Source organism: Chiloscyllium punctatum, chromosome 45 (assembly GCF_047496795.1).
Source record: "Chiloscyllium punctatum isolate Juve2018m chromosome 45, sChiPun1.3, whole genome shotgun sequence".
NCBI classification, from domain to species: domain Eukaryota; kingdom Metazoa; phylum Chordata; class Chondrichthyes; order Orectolobiformes; family Hemiscylliidae; genus Chiloscyllium; species Chiloscyllium punctatum.
In genome coordinates, this window is record NC_092783.1 from 6,245,596 (window position 1) to 6,267,232 (window position 21,637).

The following is a 21,637-nucleotide window of genomic DNA, read 5'->3' on the forward strand; positions in this document are numbered from 1 at the left end:
CACGCAGAGGGTGGTGCATGTATGGAATGAGCTGCCAGAGGAAGTGGTGGAGGCTGTTATAATTACAGCATTTAAAAGACATCTGAATGGATATGTGAATAGGAAGGGTTTGGAAGAATATAGGCCAAGTGCTGGCAAATGGGACTAGTTTAGGTTAGGATATCTGGTCGGCATAGGTGAGTCGGACTGAAGGATCTGTTTCCATGCTGTACCTCTCTATGACTCTATGACTGTACTTGTTACATCCTGCCAATCAAAGACCCCACTATGCGTGCTTTTTATTTCCAGCTGCCAGCCAGTCATCTATCCATACTAATGTGTTACCTCGTGCACTACAGGTTTTGATATTCCATAATAGACTTTGACAAGTTACCATATCAAATGCCTTCTGAAAATTCAATTACAATAAGTCTACAGGCTCTCCTTTATCCACACAACATGTTATTACTTCAAAGAACTTGAGTGAATTTTTTAAACATGATTCTTTTTGACAAAATAATGCTGACTCTTCCTCATTTTAACTATGTTCCTCTCTCCCTCCTACCTCCTGATTTAATAACTATTATTGGAATGAATTTTGATTCCTCAATAATGAAAACAAAAGCAGAGTATTTATTTATTTTGTTTGTCTTTATTTGCCATTGCCTCACCATTCTCATTCTCTGGAGGATAAACATTTACTTTTTTTTTCCTTTTAAAACCTGTAGAAAGTCTTGTTTTCTGTTTTTACATATCCAACTAACTTTCTCTTGTGCTCTAATTTCTTCCTCTTGTTTGACCTATTCATCATTCTCAACCAATCATCTCAGCTGCCACTCATTTTTGCATACCTTTCCTCTCCCTTGCAACTGAATGTAAAATTCAATAATATTGTTGTTACTGCTACTCAGAGATGTCTTTTTTAAAAAAATGAGGTCATTAATTATTCTTGTCAAACTACACAATGTCAAGTCTGATATAACCTGCTCTCTGGTCAAATCTAGAACATGTTGCTCTAAGAGATTATTTCAAATGCATTCTAAGAACTCTTCATCGAGGCTGTTTATGCCAATCTGATTACAATTATAGCAGTCCCCTTATCACAAGCATCCAATATTTGTCCTACCTATAGACCTGGGCATTTCTCCTTTGATGCTCAGAACAATCTTCAAATGTAGGCTCTTAATCTGTTACTATTGATCTAACGGCTTATAATTGCTTGTACCAAATCTCACAGGATGTGCTCTAAGGATTTTGCATGGGAAATGATAAGCATATTGAACAGGATACGTGATAAGATATTTGTTCAGTTAATCAACTTTCTGTAATGGTGGAGTATCCAGCAATTGAGTGCTGCTCTCTTCTCATTTTGCTTTACATAAAACAATACTCTCCTTGCTGCAAATTTTCTAAAGACACAATAACATTTATCTTTAGCATGGAACACAAACTAATGTCAAAATATTGATTTACAAACCAGAAAGAAAATGTGGAATTTAACTATACCTCTGTAAAGATTAGAAAATTTCCAAGTATTATGTTGGCTGGCAAAAGTAGATTTTCAATGTCAGTGATGTAATTTACAATTCAGCCACCAAAATAGTTTCTAGTTGATTCATTTCAAATTTCTAAGTTATTTGTATATAGATTTGTGTTAACCAGCTAATCAATGACTTCCAATTAATGGTTTAATATATCAAGCAATTCTATAAGCACATTAGCAAACTGAGATCCGATGTAGTTAGCCGATGGACTAGCCAGGCTTTCAGTCTTATAAAAAATGGGCAGCAGAATTCTGGATAGTCTTAATACATTGACATGGGAGTTTGGAGTGGAGAGGAAAATGTTTGAACATTTGGGTATTTCAGAAAACTCTTTCTCAGAGATGTCTGGTATTCTAGTTGTGCAATGGAATGATAGTCTTCAATTCCTGTTGATATGCAAAATAACCAATACTGGATGAGTTTTAAATACATCATACACTTTCACAACTAGAATATACCTATAAGGGAATCCATCCAGTCCTTAAAGATGTAGTGGGTTTGCTAGATATCAGATGGGAGACATTGTTGCATTCTCCTGTGCATGGAGTTGCACAATAACGGTGGGTTTAAACAGTTGTTTGTTTGTATAGAACTTCAATATTGCTGAAATAACAATGCATCTGTCAAAACTTTTTGCCTTACCCTCATCAAGACAATTTGCAAGAATATAAATTCAAATGGAAATTCAACATTCATACTGGATGAGAGGCTGGACTATAGTTTTCAATGTACAGTGCCCATAATTACACTCATCTTCCTTGTGTTTATCTCATAAGGTTTTGACTTCTGAGTGTCTTAATGCATTTATATGATGAAATGTGGCACCACTGCAAACATTTCATTATCAGACCAAAATTGTTTAACTCTCAGGTGTGACATTATTCTGATGACAGCAGAGTGCATGTTTTTAATAGTATGCCTCAAGTTACATATATTTTCCCTGGACTATCATATTTAATAATTAAATAGCCTTTCAGGCTATCAAGAAAGAGTCAAAAGTTGACGCTACCCTTGGGCTACGCATATTGATTTTTACCTGCAATGGCTTTAAATAGCTAGCTTTCTCTTGGAGTAAAAATGCTTGCAGAACAATTTATATCTCTGGGTAAATTAGCTGAAGTTTACAATAGTGAGAATGATGGTGCAAGCACTACACTGGTGCATTGTTTTCAATGAATCCATTATTTCATTGTTTTAAATCCTAATCATTCAGATATGTAATTATCGGCCATAATCACTGAAACATCAAAGCTTTTATTTAAAAATCAGTACTCTAAACTTTTTTTAATCTCTTGTAGTGGTGCAGTATTTGCCATAGATAGAGTCATACACATTGGACAACAGATGCTTTTAACAACATTTTGTCGTATTTGCCAAATTCACTATTAGTATGATAATCCTATTGCAACAGAGGTGAGTCATAGTTGAAAGTTAGTGCCAGTACTTTGAATTCTTTATTGTACACATTTAGTGACTTTGGTCATACAAAGTCTAAGGTGTAATTTATATCTGAATTTATAGAGCCATGTACAAAATTACAATATATAGCTTGGTATTCATTAAAAGCAGGGTTGACTCTTAAATAATTTAAGTCCACAGAAATGTCAGTCTGTTAAAGATAACAGACAAAACAAATGTTGAATTGATAATGATTTGATAGGTATTTCACACTATTTATAGGCCTATGTGTATATTTAAGCCAATAAAATAGTTTTTAAACTACTCAGCCAAATGGGAATGTGATCGCAGCACTCCAAAAATTACGATTCAATTTACCACCTATTTTTCACTGCCACTATTTCATCATGGATCTTCAAAACAGTGGCTCAGCACTCACATTCAAAGAGGGATTACATGGAAAAATAGGACCACGGTATAATTTTCAGGTAGCTATAAGCAAGAGCCTCGTCTGTGCATTTCCCATTGGCACTAATGAATAGAATAGTCTATCCGGAGAATAGTACTTTTCTTTTGGAATAATGCATCTCTTAATGCCACAGAAATCTATCTGCTTGCTGACAGCCCTCTGTTCTCCCACTCTATATGATTGCCTGACAAGCCCCCAACATAAATCCTTACTTTTGGTTCAGCCCTCTTTCACAGCTGCCAGGTTCTGTCTCGCTCATCACCACAATAAGTACAAGTTCTGCTCCACCAACCTGCCCTGCATACTCAAACAAGAGCTAACCATAAAAATGACTTGAGGCCCTTGGTGAGATCATCACAGCATCCATAATCACATTACCCACCAATGCCCAGATTTAAAATTGGCAAGGAATTGTTTTAAAACAATTCTTCCTCACAATTCTGACCTGCTGGTACATGAACACAGGAATTTTCCAAAATGTCAAAAATGTACCAAGAGTCCGCATAGTGAATATTTGCAGACTATTTGACTGAAGGTGAATGTTATAGTTCAGACTATTTTGAAATCACCGGATAAAACAATGTCAAGCAGACACACTTTTGGTGGGTCTTATGATAGTGATGTGAAGGCAGAAATTTTGCCTGATTTGTTTCTGCACCTTCCCAAGGATGTGATGGAAAATTTAGCTACGAGAGGAAACCACACCCATTCCCCATCACCACCACCACCATCTTCAACCCATGACAGCAACATGAGGTCCTGAAATAGTTTTAATTGAATAATTAAGAGTTTTAATTGGCCTCACTGTAACTGAGATATTCTGTATTTCAGTTTTAAATAGGATGAGTCATGAACACAACAGGCCCTCCATCCCATGACTTATGTCCAATTAAATGGATGTCCACCTAATTCCTAGCCTGTCCCCAGGTGTGGGAAGTGGTATCAAATGCCAAACGTTAGCTCTGGGGAAAACGCACTGCAAAGGCTTAGGAACAGTCTGAAAAGGTCTTTTAACGTAATCTGTGGAGCTGTCCAGGAAAGGTGTCAATCTTATGTGGAACATGTGCTAGCATCCTTGGATGTCCATGGGAACAACTGTTCTTACAGCTGTACTGCTGTAGATTCTTGACATGCTTGGTATAAAATTTGGACAACAATGAAGGACCCACAGACTTCAGGGATATCCATTCTCCCATGCCTGGGCAAAAGAGGGCACTCAAATTAAGGATATACATTTCAAGTACTATAGAGTTCATTCTCCTCAGATCCATTCCTCACTTCTTTACAAGGACAGTAGAAGTTATTTAGGAAGCATCAAGCACAGCAGCTACTAATATTGTCTCCAGGCCAGCACTTTATAACCTCACTCAACTGGTACGTCATTTGACCAAAATGTTAAAATCAATCTGCTAATTTTATTAGGGAATCAAACTAGCGTAGCAAATTTGGAGTGAGACATGACATGCAAATGTAACACAAGGGGAAAGCGCTATCATACACAGACTAGTCATAGAGAGGGAGACAAACATTACTTTACGGCATCTTCAGATTGGGCCAGGCATTTAACATGGTTTTTGAGGAACCTAGTTGCTCATTTCTAGAAATTGCAGCAAGGATCCCATGCACCTCAGCTACTGCCAGAACATATCAATAAATGTGAAAGACATGTAAAGTCAAGCCAAATAACTCACTGCCAACATGCATTTTGAAATTTTCAACTAGTAGGTGAAGGGTTTATCCCTCAATTATCGGGCTCTGACTGTTATGCACTATTACTGTGCTAATGTAATTGCTTTTGACTACAAACTAATGCAAAACTTGGGGCTCCAACAAATTCTTAAGCTGGGATATATGAGATTCTTTTTTGCAGAACTCATCTGACATCACCCAGAACTTAAAACTAAATGCACTGTACCAAGTCATGTCTTAAAAATGACTCCATGATGCAGCAGACTTCTTCAAAACATTTAAAATTTTGAGACAGATGTAAAACAAGAATGCAACTTCACAAGATGCAGCTTTTTAAAACTGCCATGATGTAGAGCTCTACAATTGCTGGCAAGGTCAGAAACATTTTCTTCGATAATGACAGAGTTGAGATATCCAAATCAAGGTTTTCTAACATGGTAACTTGGACATTTTCAAAAGATGTGACATTCTTAAGAACAGTTGCATCTGCTGGCTTTACTGGAAAGGATTAAGATCTGTATAATAACAGCAGTTTTTAATAGGCTAGAGTTTTTGATGACAGAATCATTATTTAGTAGTCATTGAGAGGACCAGGCAATTTAAGAACTTTTGTAATCATCCTCACCAAATCTCACAGTTACCCAAATTCCTAGTACATAAAGGGCTTTCACAGTCATGAATGCTTCCTTTGCAGTCATAACTGTCTGTTCTTTATTTTTCACCCTTAATCAGTAATTATTGAGTGCTCCTGGAGTTTGTTTCCATCTTTTAATTTTATAACAGTATTTTAATCAAGGGTTCTGTGCTTTTAATTATAGATGATTACAAATGATGATGCCAGAATCCTACCTTACTTCTCAACAAGAAGGAGTGAGTTTATTTTCATATTTGAACTGCTTCTATTTTTTGCTTTTCCAAATCTATGATTTCTTCCCCTAGGTATGAAAAAAACATGCTGCAGCTCTGTATTTCCGTTTCAAAGTATTTCTGCACAATTCATCTACCCAGCCTATTACAAAACATTTAGAACACTGGTTATATCTAAGATTTTAAAATTCATTTTCCATTCTCCTACAAGTAATTTTCTACATATTTGGGCTAACTATCCATTGTAACTCCTGGCACATCAACAGCTGAAACACATCCACATACCTTTGATCATCATGAAGAAAAATGGCAAGGCATTAAACGTATAGTAATTTATCATCTGCTTTTTTTGTTGTTGACGTTATTATGCTAAAAGTCGTGCCAGATCTAGTACATAACATCAATGGTTTTTTTTATAAATTTAATTTTGGATTAAGAAAGGCAACTGTGATAGATCTAAAATCATATAGGAATTCTGGTCAAAGACCCGTTTGGAATTTGACATGTTCTAAGGTCTGTAAACCATCAAGTAAGTACTTGATTTATTTAATATAAGAAAAGCATGCTTAGATCATTGCATGAAAACATTGCTTGCTTTGCCAAAAAGATACTGACTTATTAAGTATGCAAAGATAAGTTTCTCAGTAAAGGGAAAATTACCTGACTGCATATTCAGCTTGTCACCCAGAAAATTGCACTGGAAGGTTTGGCTTGATTTTGCCACCTTTAATTGAGATGGTGGTAGACACCATCAGAGATAAGCTTTACAAGTAAAGTCTCTAAGATTTAAGTTATATAGGATGAGGTTGTTAGTGATGGTACTCCTTGAGCGGGTGTGGCCATGGAGTACCTAAACAGGAGGGTCTCCCGAACACACATCGGCAGAAAAGCTGCCAAATTTTACTCTCTGTCCCACATGGTGTGCTGTTCCCTCATCACTGGTAGAATACTAGTGGTTGAGGGAGTCCTTAAGAGATCATTAGTTGGCCACGTAAAAGTCTCAGTTGGCCCCTGGGCAATAAGGTCATTTTGACTTAATTTCTGGGAAGTAACAGTCAGTCCGAATTTGACTTTTCTTCCTAATTCTATGCATAGCACAGCTCTCAGCCCACGTCCTGGCAGTGGCTTGTGGGGGCAGATTTACATAGCACCTATTGTGTGCAAACACTTGCACCCAATCGCAAGAAGGAGATGCATACCCACCAGCAACTGTTCAGAGAAAGGTGATCGGGGTGACTCTAGGCTTCAAGCAACTAACATGCAAAAATTTAAGCAATTAAATTTCTCTATGCTGAAGAAAAACAGAGTTTGCAGGGAGACCTATGTGATACAGATCTTCAAAATTTAGAAAAAAGTACTAATCAATTTAAGTTTGGGCAATGAGCTCTATGTTCGAGAATAGCAGTGCAAAGTACACTTGATCTCCCTGGAGAATTAGGATGAGAATTACTGTTCCCTTGCACCAGAATGCACCATGGAACAGATTAATGGAAAGAACCATAAGGAGAGGTGGCAGCCTGATGGCCTTATTACGGGTAGTCAATCAAGAGAGTCAGGCAATGTTCTGGGAACCTTGATTTAATGGTAGATGGTGGAATTTGAATTCAATAAAATCAGGGATTTTGAATCTAATGATGACTATGAATCCATTGTCAATTTTTGGAAAAAACCCATCTGGTTCATTTATGTCCTTTATGGAAGGAAACTGCTATCCTTACCTGATCTTGCCTCCATGTGACTCCAGACTTACAGCAATGTGGGCAACTCTTAAGTACCCTTTGAGCAATTAAGGAATGGGCAATAAATGCTGGCCTAGTCAGTGACACCCTCATCTCATGAATGAATAACCAAAAAACTAGGATAAATAGGCTTGAAACAGAACAGCACAGAATAAAAGCTGTGACATTGGGTTAGAACTGGTCGCAGAGATAGACTAAAGAGCATTTGTAATTGAATACAATGATTTTCAATTCAATGCCTTAAGATGAAAGGTCAATGGAGGTCACCAAGAACAAACAATTGGAACCTATGTAGGAATCCAAGAAACATATAAAATCGAAACAGGCCATTTGGCCCAATCAGCTCGAGTTGATGCTTACCCTCCATGTGAGCAAATAAGTCTAATCACATTTACCCACCCTGTTCCTTTTGCATGGATCTCTCAAACTGTTTTTTTTTGGCCCACCAATCTAATCTAATCATGAATGTTTGATAAGTTTCTGCCTCAACCACTATACCTAGAAATGAACTCCACATGTATAGAAGGATGCCGAATGGAGGATGGGGTTTTATTGCAGGATAAGTTGCAAATTTTATTCCGTTTGAAGTTTCATTGAAGAGGAACAGGAGATTCAGGGTCCTAGAAATTTTGTGTAAAGCTTTGTTGATGGGGAAGATATGGAGTTGAATCAAATTTGAAATAAAAAAAAGATTCAAAATACATGCTGTCTGCTTTGACACAAATAAGTAAAGCTGGAAATATGCCGCAGGTCAATCAACAGTTGTGAAAAATATTCAAAGCCTATTTGGCTTTGAAGTTTCAGTGGAGAGGAACAGGAAATAAACCACAATTGTGGCTTACTTCTTGAAATTCCTGATGTATTTCATCCTTTAAGTAATATGTTGTAAATTGACCAGTTATTGCAATCCAAAGACATCGGAATAAAATGGAGGCTGTATGTAAGGATGGCATTGATGGTCACAAAACAACTAGTTGGTGATAGAACAAAGGTTATTTTTATTGCAGTATCCTTAGAGGTAAATTTTATGAGGGGATAGACAATCTATGTTCACTCGAAGCTATGTGGCTATAAGGTTTCGAACACAGCACAGTGATTGGTGTCAGCAAGCCCATTGTGGCATTCACATCAAGTTCTAGAAGTGAAGCAAGTCTTGGAGACCCATGCAACCAGGAAGAAAATTAGAGGGACTGCTGCAGATAACCCCTACCCCCCTCCCCTCCCCCCCACCCACCTCCCTCCCCACTCCCCCTCCTGACCTCAGTCCTTAGTAGCAAAGGAGAATTAGATCATGGAATGTGAAGAGGTTTGGGTGAGGAGCAGGTAATCAATGTGATGATTGATCCCAAATTCCGGAACAGGGGAAGGGAGATCCATCCCTAGAACGAAGGAAGGTCTGGCCTGGAGCAGGGCAAAGTAGGGTCAGCTATGGAGCAGTGGAAAAGGAGAGAGGGTGAAGAGTTGGAAATGAGAGTTGCATCCTGATGATGAAGGTGTGTTGGGGTCAGTGAAGTCTGGCTTTGTATTTAATAGCCCAACTTTTTCTGAGTTACTATGTATTTAAGTTCAGTGGAATCTCTTAAATTCTCTAATTAGATGGAAGGGTCCATGCATGGAGAAATTCGCTTAGGAATCCTCAATTTTTCTGGTAACTCCTTTGGAGCCTACTAACCTAAAGAAATACTATTTGGAAAATAATTTTGAAAAAAAAAGAAACAATGCACTTCGCAAGTTAAATGGAATCATTAATTCCTACTTGCTCAAAACAAATTTCCCTCTTCATTTTCAGATCATTTAAACAAAACAGAAATATTGGTGCTTGTCAGTTCTCATTTGAACAGATAATTAGATAGGATCAGCCAAATAATTTAAAAGACTGTTGCTGAGATCAAAGATAAGCTTATTGTTTTTATCAAGTGTTAACATTGTGCAAGAGTATTCACATCTGTCTGGAACTTTTATCGTTATATATTCAAAGTTATCTCAACCTAAGAGGAGATTAACTGAACTGGACTCTTTATAACCACATTTCCAATTATAATAAAATATTTTAACATGTATTTTTCAATGCTGCCAAAACAGTAAAACCACAAGTTTCTTCCAAGTTATTGCTGATATACCACTCACTTTATTCCATCACAAATTTGCCTTTCCATTTCTAATCACAATCTCTGTCTTTACTGAGATTAATAAGCAACAAAATATTGAGAAGACAATAATCAACAATGTATATTTCAAAGAACTAACAGTAACATTACTTAAGTTCTGTGCTATAAAACTTTGACTAAGCAGCCAGCAGATCTATTTACTGAAGTTTTCTACTGCTATAAATGGCAAATTTATAGTCAGTGTTATTTTTGCTGTCATTACTTTTACTTATGATATTTAATTTGTCAATAACAGAAAGTTCTAAATCTCTAATTATCCAGACACTGCAATGGATATGAATCAGGCCCAGAAGAAATTGAGTCTTAGGAATTACTTCCATTCAATTGCTGAACTACTGATGCTTCAAGCGGTTTACAGCCAAGGAATATCTGATCTTCGAGCTGCTATACCATTAATGGTGATCCACAGATAGATCTTCACAGGCACAGAGTGTTGCCAGCAGCACTTGTCAAAGCAGTGATATGGAGTGACGTCAGGGAATAGATTGGAGGCAGTGAGGAGAGACGTTCATGTGATATTTAGTGGAGGAGATAGACAATAAATACTGGCCTTGCCAGCACTGTACACGTCCCATGAATGAATGAATGAATCAAAAGCTTATAGACAGTTGACAGAGGAGGCTTTTAACCAATGACACAGATCCAGAAGATGAAAGGCAATGTCCAACCAACTGTGTCCAATTTCCTTCTTTTAAAGGAATTAATCAACATTACATTGACATCTTTATGTGAATCCATTCCACTTACCTATTAAGTTGTGTGAAAGCGGAATTTCATTTTGTTTTTACCTTCAGCTACATTTGAGTTTACTTCTTCATTCAAAGTTCAAACAAAATAAACATTATCTTTACCTTTTGGTATTTTAAAGATTGGGATCATCTCTCTTCTTATGCTTCTCCAATGAAAACACATTAAAATCTGTATCTATTCATACTTTAGCATCTGTTCAGAACCCTGTTGAATGCATCAATGTCTCTTTGAAGTAATGGTGTCCAAAGTACACAATGTTCTAATCAAAAGAGTTTGATATGCATCCCAGATCTCAATTAGTCCCATTGATAAAAGCTTTACAATCACTAAGTACTTATATATTTCATCCAATGATGTACATTTCTGTAAATCTTTGACATAAGAATTCATTCACTACTCCTTAGCCCTTTATGTAATTCAGATCCTTTTGAATGTTATCAGTAAATCTGTTAACACTTGACTTCATAACTTGGTACCATCAAAAAATGTAATAATAGCACAGAAAATATTAACATTCATATCGTCTATAGATAATGTAAACTGTAGGGAATTTTCCCTACATAGCTATGCTAGATATCAGACCTTGTTCATTTGTCATCACCCTTTGCTTACTGTAGTAAAGACAATTTTCAAACCAGACAGCCATTTTCATTACTTCCATGAATGTCAAATGTCTTTCACATATGAAACTTCATTAACATTTAGGGTGTAGGTTTGCTCGCTGAGCTGTAGGTTTGATATCCAGACATTTCATTACTCTGCGAGAGAATTCCTAGAGGCCTGGCACTCCAACCATAACACCATAAACAAACACATAGATCTAGATGCCATCTATCAACCCCTCAGAAAATGAACAGGAAATGACATCACCACAAACCCCAGGAACCCCATCCAGGAGAAAGATATAAATAGAAAGAAGGAGACAACAGCTTCACTTCACTTGGAGGTCACCACTGATGATGTTACCTAGCCAGGTAATGAAATGTCTGGATATCAAACCTACAGCTCAGCGAGCAAACCTACACCCTAAATCTCAACCTGAGATACAAACCTTGCACTTCATTAACATTATATTCATTGTTAATTTGCTTCATCAATCCAAGTCCAAATTAATATCCCTTGGTAGCCTCTAACAAAACAAGCTTCTCAAATAATTTTAGTAAGGTCATAACAATGAACTGCTTCAAAAAATGCTGATTACATCCTGTAATGTCTATGCAATTTAAACACAGGTTGATGCATCTAAACACAGTTAGAAACCTCTGTGTAGTTTTGTTTTTATTAGCATTTATTTAATTTAAATTATAACAATAATTATTTTGATTTTAAAATGTAAAAGCCAGCAATATTTCTTCTACATAGAATTCAAACATTTCAACATAACCATGTGAAAGAATATTAGATAAAATATTTTATTTCTGTTTGAATATTTAAGAAGAATATCTGCCCTTCTAACATTCCTGTCCCACATTATCGCTGCATTGCAATGCAACTTATATTTATCAGCATTCCAAATGTTCCATCTAGAAACTTCCACTTACTTATTAGAATTGCAAAGCATTTGCCAACTGACCAAAATGTATGGGATGAAATTAAAATATAATGGAGGAAAATAACCAAAATTATAGCATGTGCATAATTAATATTAAAGTATTCTTATAAAATTATCTTATAAAATTATCCTCTACTCCAAAAAATGAATGAGAATTCAAATCTGATTTGAAATCTGAAGGTCACTGTGGAAATAAAAAGCGCCCACTTAGGAATTGCATATTCCAGCAAGTCCATCAGAATAACGTAATACTTCCCACTAGACTAGCCACCAGTGTCAGAGATAGATTTACATGACAGGATATGGAGATGACTAATAAAATGGAGCAAGTAAACTGTGCTAAGAAAAAATTCATAAAACAGTTGTGTACTCCCTTTCATCCATTGGAAACAGCCAAGTCCTTCCTCCAGTGTGACAGTAAAGCTCTGCATCAGCCTTTTCATTGTCAGCAGTTGATTTTAATATTACTATTTCAGTACTTGTCTCTCTCAGGTGCCCTTGGACCACACTATAGCCAGCACAAGCTTTAACCTTATTAATTGGTCTAATCATCAGCAATATCTACAAGGTTACTCACAATGTTTCCAAACTGTGGAGTCCGTCAAAGCAATTCCTTCCAAGCGACTGAATATTGTTATTATGGAGGTGCCTGTAGATGACATTTGTACCTTAATTAAAGGCTATTCAAGGAGTAGACTAAATGGTAAACTATAGCATGTTTACCATTCAGTACAATAATAAGAAAACTATAACATTTCTACTAAAAATGCAAAAATGAAGATAACATAAGAAAATATAAAACTACTTTTTAAACAAATAGTGTATGTCTTGCATTTTTTTCAATATTATTTTACTCAGTTAGTGTTATGTTACTACTATCACTAATCATGTTTATCAGATACTGATCAGAATTACCAATACAGACAGCTGCTCAATTATAGTAGAATACTTGCAATCAAATCAAAGCCTTGTTTCAAATCCCATCAACTTCAGAGATATGTACGAACATTTGAAAATATCTAGCCGACTATCTTCCCTCACTGCCAATCCTGTCTTTATATTTATTGAGAAGTTTAGAGGCAGGGCAAAGACCCATCGTAAAGAACATCACAACAGTTAAGCTAGGTAATGAAGTAGGTTCTAAGCAGTTGAATTTTTCAATCTGTATTTCCTGTCTACAATTTGCTTGAAATAAACCTTTACATTTTAACAGATGTCCAAACAGTTTGTACAGTTCTGAAGTCTTTTGCAATTAAACTACACAGATGGCCAAAATAATTCCAAATCTACTTGAATGATGGTAAACTCAGTCTTGACCACACAACGAGTGAACTGCCTCTTGCAGTGACAGGGGGATTAGATAAATGCTTTACTGAGATTTAATGGAGGACATTGAAAAAGTAAGAAAACAATAGAAAAACTGTAATAGAATACACATATAGTACCTTTCCCCTAAAAGTTTGGATTAAAAACTACTTGTAAATTTTTCAAGTAAATGTCAGTTATGTAAGGGAATATAGTCAAGGAAATCTTGCTGCTGGTTTTTGATTAAAGTTTGGTATTTTGCCAGCAGCTTGCTGAAACTCCCCATTTTATTGTAGTTAGACATTAAATTCTCTTAAGGTTACAATCCAAAACAAAGCCAATTAACAATGAGTTTAATTTTGGTACCTAAAAGCAGCTAATCTTGCAAGAAACACCATTTAATTATTCATGATTATGTCCTTAGATCACATGGATCAGTGCAGATGAGCTTTGTATGAAAGGCAGGAAGAAACATTGAGAGCACATCTCTTTGCTTCAGGAAAGAGCAACACCTGCACTCATTGTGTCTCCCTTCCATTCCCTCAAAACATTCTCCAAACCTTTGCCTTCAATCCAGCTGAAGGAAACTAACTGAATGGAAAGTGAATTTGACTGATGGAGGGAACAAAAGAGAATTTGAAGCACAATATCATACTAAGTTAGAATGAATGTTAAAGTTCATGTGTGCTGATTCCAAATTAACAGCAATACATTGGACAAACTGAATAATTAAATTATCTGTCTCAATATATGTCTGGGCTAATAGCGCCAGCCATTGTGAGAATTGTGAAATAGTAACTGAATTATCAATCTGCACTGTTGTAAATAAAGTGTTCATCCTTTGAACATAGCGAGGTTTCATGTCATGATAAGTTGAAAGACCAGATAGCTAAATGAATAAAGCGTTAAGATCATATCAGAGCAGGTTGGATTGCTAAGATTTATGAAACTATTATTCATTGTTAAATCTGCAGGAAATGAAATTCTTTATTAAAACAAAGTTACTGCATTGCATAATTGTCACTAGAGCATTTCCTTTATCAGATTTTGCATTTACAATTTCCCACTTCAATTTGTGATTTAAATTGCCAGTTTAATGGAAAGAAGTTTTGGGAAAACAAAATCACTTTATAGACATTTGGAAATTGCTTGAAAATACCTGAGTCCATTTTGGTAAAATCACCAGAGAAAAACTTGTTTATCATCAATTTGAAATCTCACTTTTTTATTGATAAGTTTAATGGATGAACTAGGAATTCATTACACTATACAAGCAATTCACAAGTGCATTATGAATCCCTCAGACATAAACTATAAAAGCAATGCACAATATTACATCAGGCCTGCAGAAATTTTAATATCGTTCTCAGTTACACAATGTGTTTTACATGTCAGCACATTAGTGGTAATATTTTGCTTCTAATGAAGCAACACAGGTAAATGTGGATTTTCATTCAGACTGAACAGTCAGTGATGTTTGATAGGTGTTCAGGAGTACAGGAGTTTGCAATGAAAATGGTACATTAAATGGACCTGGCAACAATTTCACAGTAATTAAGAAACAAAACAAAAATTTAACAAAATACTTTTTCAAAATATCAATAATCTAACCCAGACACTGAATAGCTCCAGTGAATGTGACTCCTAGATTATTTATGTTCAAAAGTTACTTTTTAAACAATTGAGTTATTAAAATATTCTCTTCAATTCATTTCTTTTCCGGATGCATGTATAAAGATTAAGAGAGACCTTTCCTTCTCTGCAGCATGTGAAAAAATATATTATTCTGTCAATTTATTGTTACCTCAGGGCAGGCCTAAGACTGAAAGAATGGAATGTGCTGGCCTTAGCTCGGTCACAGCACTTTCACTTCTGACTCAGAGGTTCATACTTTCAAGTCTGTTATGAACAAAGATGAGAGAGAATTAAAACCTCTGTTTCCTTCCCTTTACTGTTTGTTGTAAAGAAAGATGTGGCTGTCTCTTAACCCATGAATATCTAGTCAATTTGAATGACCAGCAGCATGCTGTTTTTAATGGTTTTAAGTAAAAGGGATTATTTATTTGCACTGAAAGTTCTGAAAAAAAATCAGCAAGTCTTGCACAATCTTTGGAGATAGAAACAGCTTTGTGAAATAAAAATCATGTTTAACCAATTTATTGGAGTTCTTTGTCGGAGTAACATGCTTGTGGCTAAAGACAAGTCTGTACACGGATTTCCAGAAGGCTTTGACTTAGTTTGACATAAAATTTTAGGATGAAACATCCATGGTGTAGGGAGTAATCTATTATCATGGATAGAAGATTGGTTTGCTGGCAGAAAACAAAGAGCTTATGCATAAGTGTGCCTTTGATTCGTAGTTTGTGCTGCAAAGGTTCTGCAAGGACCTGTACCAAAGTGTCTGCATTTTTCAATTCATATTAATAACTTACATGAGGGCAGCAAAGGCATGGGGATTAATTTTGCAGATGACACTAAGATATGTTGTAAAGTATATTGTGAAGAAGGCGGATGGATAGGTTGAGCAAGTGAGCAAAAACCTGACAGGTGATGTATAATGAAAGGGAAACTTGAAACATTCAGTTTGGGAGAAATAATATAGAAGCAGAGTATTCTTAAGTGGAGAACAACTTCAGAATTCCGAGGTGTTGAGGGATATAAGTGTTCTAGCATGAGTCACAACAGGTTTTCAAGAAATTAATCAAAGCTATCCGTTATTAGCTTTGAGGAATTTAACACAAAAGTGAAGCTATCATGCTGTGGTTACATAGGGTATTGGTAAGACCACATTGTGGATATTGTGAGCTGTTTTGGTTTCCTTGTTTAGGAAAGGATGTAAATCTTTGAAACTGGTTCAGAGGTGTTTACTAGATTGATAACTGATATGACCATTTTCTCTTATGATGAAAAGTTAGACAAACTTTCCATGGTTCCAATAGAGTTCATAAGAGCGAGGGTAATCTGATTAAAGTTTATAAGATTCTGAATAGACTTGTCAAGGTAGATGTGGGAAATGTGGAATAGGTGTTTCCTTTTGTCAGTGAGTACAGAACTGGGGTGGTGGGGGGTGCCACTGTTTTAAAAACAGGTATCATCCCTTTGGAACAGAGATAGGATGATGATTTTTCTTTCAGAGCTAATTTGTGATTTTTGAATTCTTTGCATTAGAAAGTGGTGGAGCTAGCGGGGGTGGGGTGGCGTGGTCACTAAATAATTTCAAGATGAAGGTAAATAGATTTTATTACGCGGGGGAATAAAAGGTTATCAGGCATAGATGTGAATGTAGAATTCAGAACACAAATAAATTATCTATAATCGTATTGAAAGGCAGAGCATGTGAAGGGCTGAATATCTGAATTTGGCTCTTAATTGACTTGACACATGCTGCGAAAAAGGAGCCACTTTGTCTTTTGGTGAGGACCTTCTGGATAGGTCTCCATCAGGCTCAGAGATGTCACAAAGGAGGAACCTTCTTCTTTCCTTCCTGTAGCTGGAGCAGTCCGGCTAGGTGGGCTTCAAACCTGACTGTGGCCTCCTCTATCATGAGCTTCAGGGCCTAAATTCTTCAGGCCACTCAGTGACTCAACCACCAGACACAATGTTATGGTGTAATTGAGGGATGGCTGGTAGGTGCCAGAGAGGATGAACATCCTGCTCACCCACTCCACTTGACCTAGCCTTGGGAAGGCATAAAATTCTGTCTGATGAGAACTATGGCAGCCAATTTGCATAACATAACAATCTACAAACACCATTGAGATTAATAATCAGTTCATCTTTTTCAGGAATGTTGTCTGAGGGATAAATGTTGACCAGGACAAGTGACTTGTTGATCTTCTTCAGATTATGTCCTGGAGTCTCTCATTTCCACAAGCCCATTTCAACCTCCAGTGCAGTTTCCCTACCCAAGTCCATCATCAAACAGGTTTGTGCTATAGTCTCCAACATTACCCCTTTCAGAACCATCAACCTACATAAGAGAAGAGTCAGCCTTCGGAATGACAACTTTAACAATATTCATGTTGACCAGTCAGTGAGGCACCAAATGTCAGTTAGATCCTCTGAGAAAAAGTGAAAACATGTCTGATCTGATTCAAACAAATGCAATTGGATTGTGACTTACAATACAATTACTCCCAATATCAAAAATAAACAGAAGTCAAGAGGAAGAAAATTGTGATGAACCAATTTTTAAAAAAAGACTGCCTTCACCAAAGCTAATTACCATCTAATGCAAAGCTGAAACACTGTGAATATTGGAAATAATAACCATAGAAAATGCAAGAAATACTCGGGGTCAGGTAGCACCTGTCAAGAAAGAAATAACATTAGTATTTCAGATCTGAGACTCGGTCATCAATTTAGAATGCTAACTATGTTTCTTCTCTCCAGAGGTGCTACCAGATCTCCTCAGTACTTCCAGTTCTTTGTGTTTTCATTTCACCATTTGTGGCTGTTTTGTTCATAAGATAAAATGCAATACTCACAATACCACCAGGCTGGATAAGTTGACAAATGCATAATCAGGGATATGTGCGATTTTGTTGAGAGCTAGAGTCATTGCCTGAAGAGATGGCAAGTTGTTGAGAGCTTGAACAGGAATTTGAGTCAATGCATTATCATCAAGCCAAAGATGCCGCAGGGAGTGCAATCCTTCAAAGCTGTTGTGAGGAATGTCTGAAATCAGATTTGCATCCAGACGCCTGTAAAAACAATCAAGTCTAAATTACTTACAAAATATACCTTCAAGAAACATAACTAGTTAAGAGTAAAATAATTAATATCTTTTAAATGTACATGTCAATCATATGCTTTTGTATAACTATGAGCAGGCTGTTGAGGGAAAAAGTTAGAATTGAGCTCTTCACAAACAAAATTATGGAAATCTAGAATTGTTGAGACTAGGTCAATTAAAAATCTAAAAAAACTGAAATTGCTAGATGATTGTGAGACAAAGCTATCAGAGGTTCTGAAATCAAGACAGATGGATGGAGTTAAGATACAGATCAGGCATGATATAACTAATGACAGTTCAGACTCAAGCAACAGATTAGGCCACCCTTGCTTCTAAGTTTCTTACAATCATAGTAAAATTAATTGTAATTGATAACCAAAACCCGACATGAGGAACAGTGCAATGGTGCACTCTGTAGGTTAATAAAACCGCAGATTTGGGATGAAAAAGGATAACGTTTGCTCTCATTACACTATTTTAATTATTCATTCCGAATATATGCAACATTACAATTAAAAGGCAGGTCCATAAAATAAGAATCTACAATTAGTGATTTAGTTTTAACTCCTGAATAAAATGAGAGAGAAGTCAGTGGGAAGTGACATTGGGCAACTGTTCCCTACTGCCAGGAATCTACAGGAGTTGTCCCCAGCACAAAATAACTACTCCAGGAATGGAATTCTAGTTGCAACTGGATGCAACTGGTAGATCAAAGTTGCTTTGGCAACTTGCACTTTGACACATATTACATCTGGAGTTATGGATGGTGATGGTGGAGGCACCAACATTCTTTCCATCACATAGTTGATCAGGAATCTCTTATCATTTCTCAGTGGTGTGAACTTAAAGGATTGCAGGTTGATACCCAACCTGCTTGGCTGTGTTGCTGGCTGTGTACCTTCTTTAGGATATCCACGTCTTAGGAAGGAACTTGAACCCAGAGTTTTTGGCTGAAAGACATTACCCATTTTCCTCAATAGAAAATTATTCAGGGAGTTAGGCAGGAAGTCAAAAGGTGGAACGTAACTGAGACTCGGACAAAGTCATGTCCACCCACTGCTGCTCATGTGAAGGTTCACTATGTATTCCTGTCCAAGAGTTTAGGCTGACAAATGTAAATAAATGGCCCTGGCACCTGTTCCTACTAGGTTTGAACTATAACTTAAGCTATTAATGCTCCCTCACCAAGGCATTAGGTTAAATAACAGATCAATCTGCAAAGTCATTGTCACAGTATATATACATGCTTACAGTAGAACTGTCAAAACCTTTACAGCCTGATACTTAATCCAGAGGTTGGCCAGATGAGGCAGAGGAAGAGTAAATCCCTTGCTCCATTTCCACAGTCTTCTGCAACATCATCAGGTGTGGTAAATTAAAATTAATTCCAACAATTTTGGTAAAGATATGATTTATAACTGGAAGGCATGATTCATTTTAAAAATATTTAATTTATTGCTTGCACAAACACATTTGTTAAGGGTTACACCTATGTAATAAACAAACATAGCCATTATCTGAGCACACCTATAAAACCGCATGTGTATATACTGATTCCCATTGCCAATGAGATTTCCTGTAGCCACAAATTGAGTATTTTAATCATATCCAGTGATACCTGAGATGATAAGAAGATTTAACTCCTGTGGACTTGCTGCTGACAGAAATGGCAAAAATAAAATTGATTCAGACTAGCATTTACACCAAATTACTGTCAAAATAATTTGCTTTTGTGAATGAATAATACTCTTGGATACACTGATGCAAATGTCAAGTAACAAGGCCAACAACTTTTACCGGAATGACCTTTTCAGTGTGATCACATAAGATTCATCCAATTTCAAATAAACAGGTTTTTAAAGAAATCTCTTCTTTATTCTCACTTCCCCTGTCTCTCACTTTCTAGTCTGGTGAGTAAATTCACAGCTGGTTTAATCACATTTATTGTATGTCTAAAAATAAATATTTTGAGCAAAATCTTTTAGGGGCCTGACTGATATTGGCTGTGGTGAGATGTCCAGCCAGATCTGGTGACAAATGTGACAAAACTCATCTCAATATCAAGATCATCTCACTCCATCTTTTAAATATTTTCAAATCAACCTATTCACAGATGATAGGACCCAGCTCCAGAACACTTAAATCTTAAACTCATGTCTCTTGGTACAGAGGATCCTCCTACTAAAGCCCTTGCCACATCTTTTAATGCTCTTCACATGTAGCATAACAAAATTCTTGTGGGAGAGTGGTGAGATGCCAATTGATGACCATTAGTGTTTTTAACTGCCTTGTTAATAGCCCAACTCACCTCATTAATATCAGACTTCCAGCTGATCAAACTCACTAAAAGAGCTAGATATCTGGAAGGAGACAAAAAAAAACTGCAGTTGCTGGAATCCAAAGTAGACAAACAGGAGGTTGAAAGAACACAGCAACTCTGGCTTACAGGCTCCTGTTTGTCAACTTTAGATGTCTGGAAGACCTCAAAGAAATGAGAGCAAGCCCCTGGTGGATTCAGCTCATTGCTTGCTCTCAACAACCTGCATGTCAGAAACTGGGCATCAAAATCTCAGGGAATGCTTCACTGGTAACGGCCGCAAACATCCCACATCCACTTGCCTTGTCATTTGACATGTGCCAGCCTCTGAGAACCCTCATGGCACATCTCCAGCCTGCCTACTGGATGCTCCTTCAATTCAATGCTTCATCAGCAACTATAATTGTAATACTGCTGTAAAGACAATGAGTGCTCAGAGACAAACTCTCAGCTCATAGATCGGACCAAGCTGCATCTCCAGGCTCTTTATTCGCTCTGAGAGCACTCCCTCCCTCTGAGTCTACCTGGTTACCCACAGCATACCTTTCTTGAATTGCATTGCCATATTGCACTTTTGCCCCTCAATCTGAGATACCAGATTAATTTTACTTCTGTCTGGCCATGCTTTTTAGCACAGGCACACAACCAGGAAGCTTGTCATATTTGTCAGCAGACCTCAATCAAGTTAAGGTGGATAGCCTTAACCCAAACTCTAGTGCAGTAAGTCAAGGGCAACATCCAATACCCCAAAATTGGGGCAACAATTTCCTCATATCAATCATGTCTAGGCAAATGTAAGGAACCATGCAGGGCAGCTTTTTGAATTGCCTTTTAAAGATGGCAAAGGAGATTGGATATCAATGACTATCTTTTGACTAATGAGTTGTTCAGGGAACAACTAAGATGGTGTAGAAATCAGACATGAGAGATGCCATAGAGGCATAGTAGGTAATTAATGAGGTGAGTTTGGTAAGACAAGGGTAAGAAAACTCACTAGGCCACACAGTGAGTAACCCTTCTAAAATTTTGACACAACTCTGACTTAGCCAAAAAAATCATAAGATTCAATCCAAACTAACTTACATTTGCATTTGTTGGAAAAAGAACAGGTAGTGCATGCTTCTG

The 21,637-nt window shown here is 36.7% G+C and overlaps 1 protein-coding gene across 4 annotated transcripts in view; it reads right to left on the bottom strand.

Annotated features, from left to right (window-relative positions):
* lgr6 (leucine-rich repeat containing G protein-coupled receptor 6) overlaps window positions 1–21,637 on the bottom strand; it is a 255,696-nt gene that overhangs the window by 34,915 nt on the left and 199,144 nt on the right. For all 4 annotated transcript variants that reach the window (XM_072563204.1, XM_072563206.1, XM_072563205.1 and 1 more), the window contains 2 exons: window positions 17,948–18,163; window positions 12,733–12,804 (listed from right to left, as the gene is read on the bottom strand). In XM_072563204.1, coding sequence (XP_072419305.1) covers window positions 12,733–12,804; window positions 17,948–18,163 — 288 coding nt within the window. The remainder of the gene's footprint in view (window positions 1–12,732; window positions 12,805–17,947; window positions 18,164–21,637) is intronic.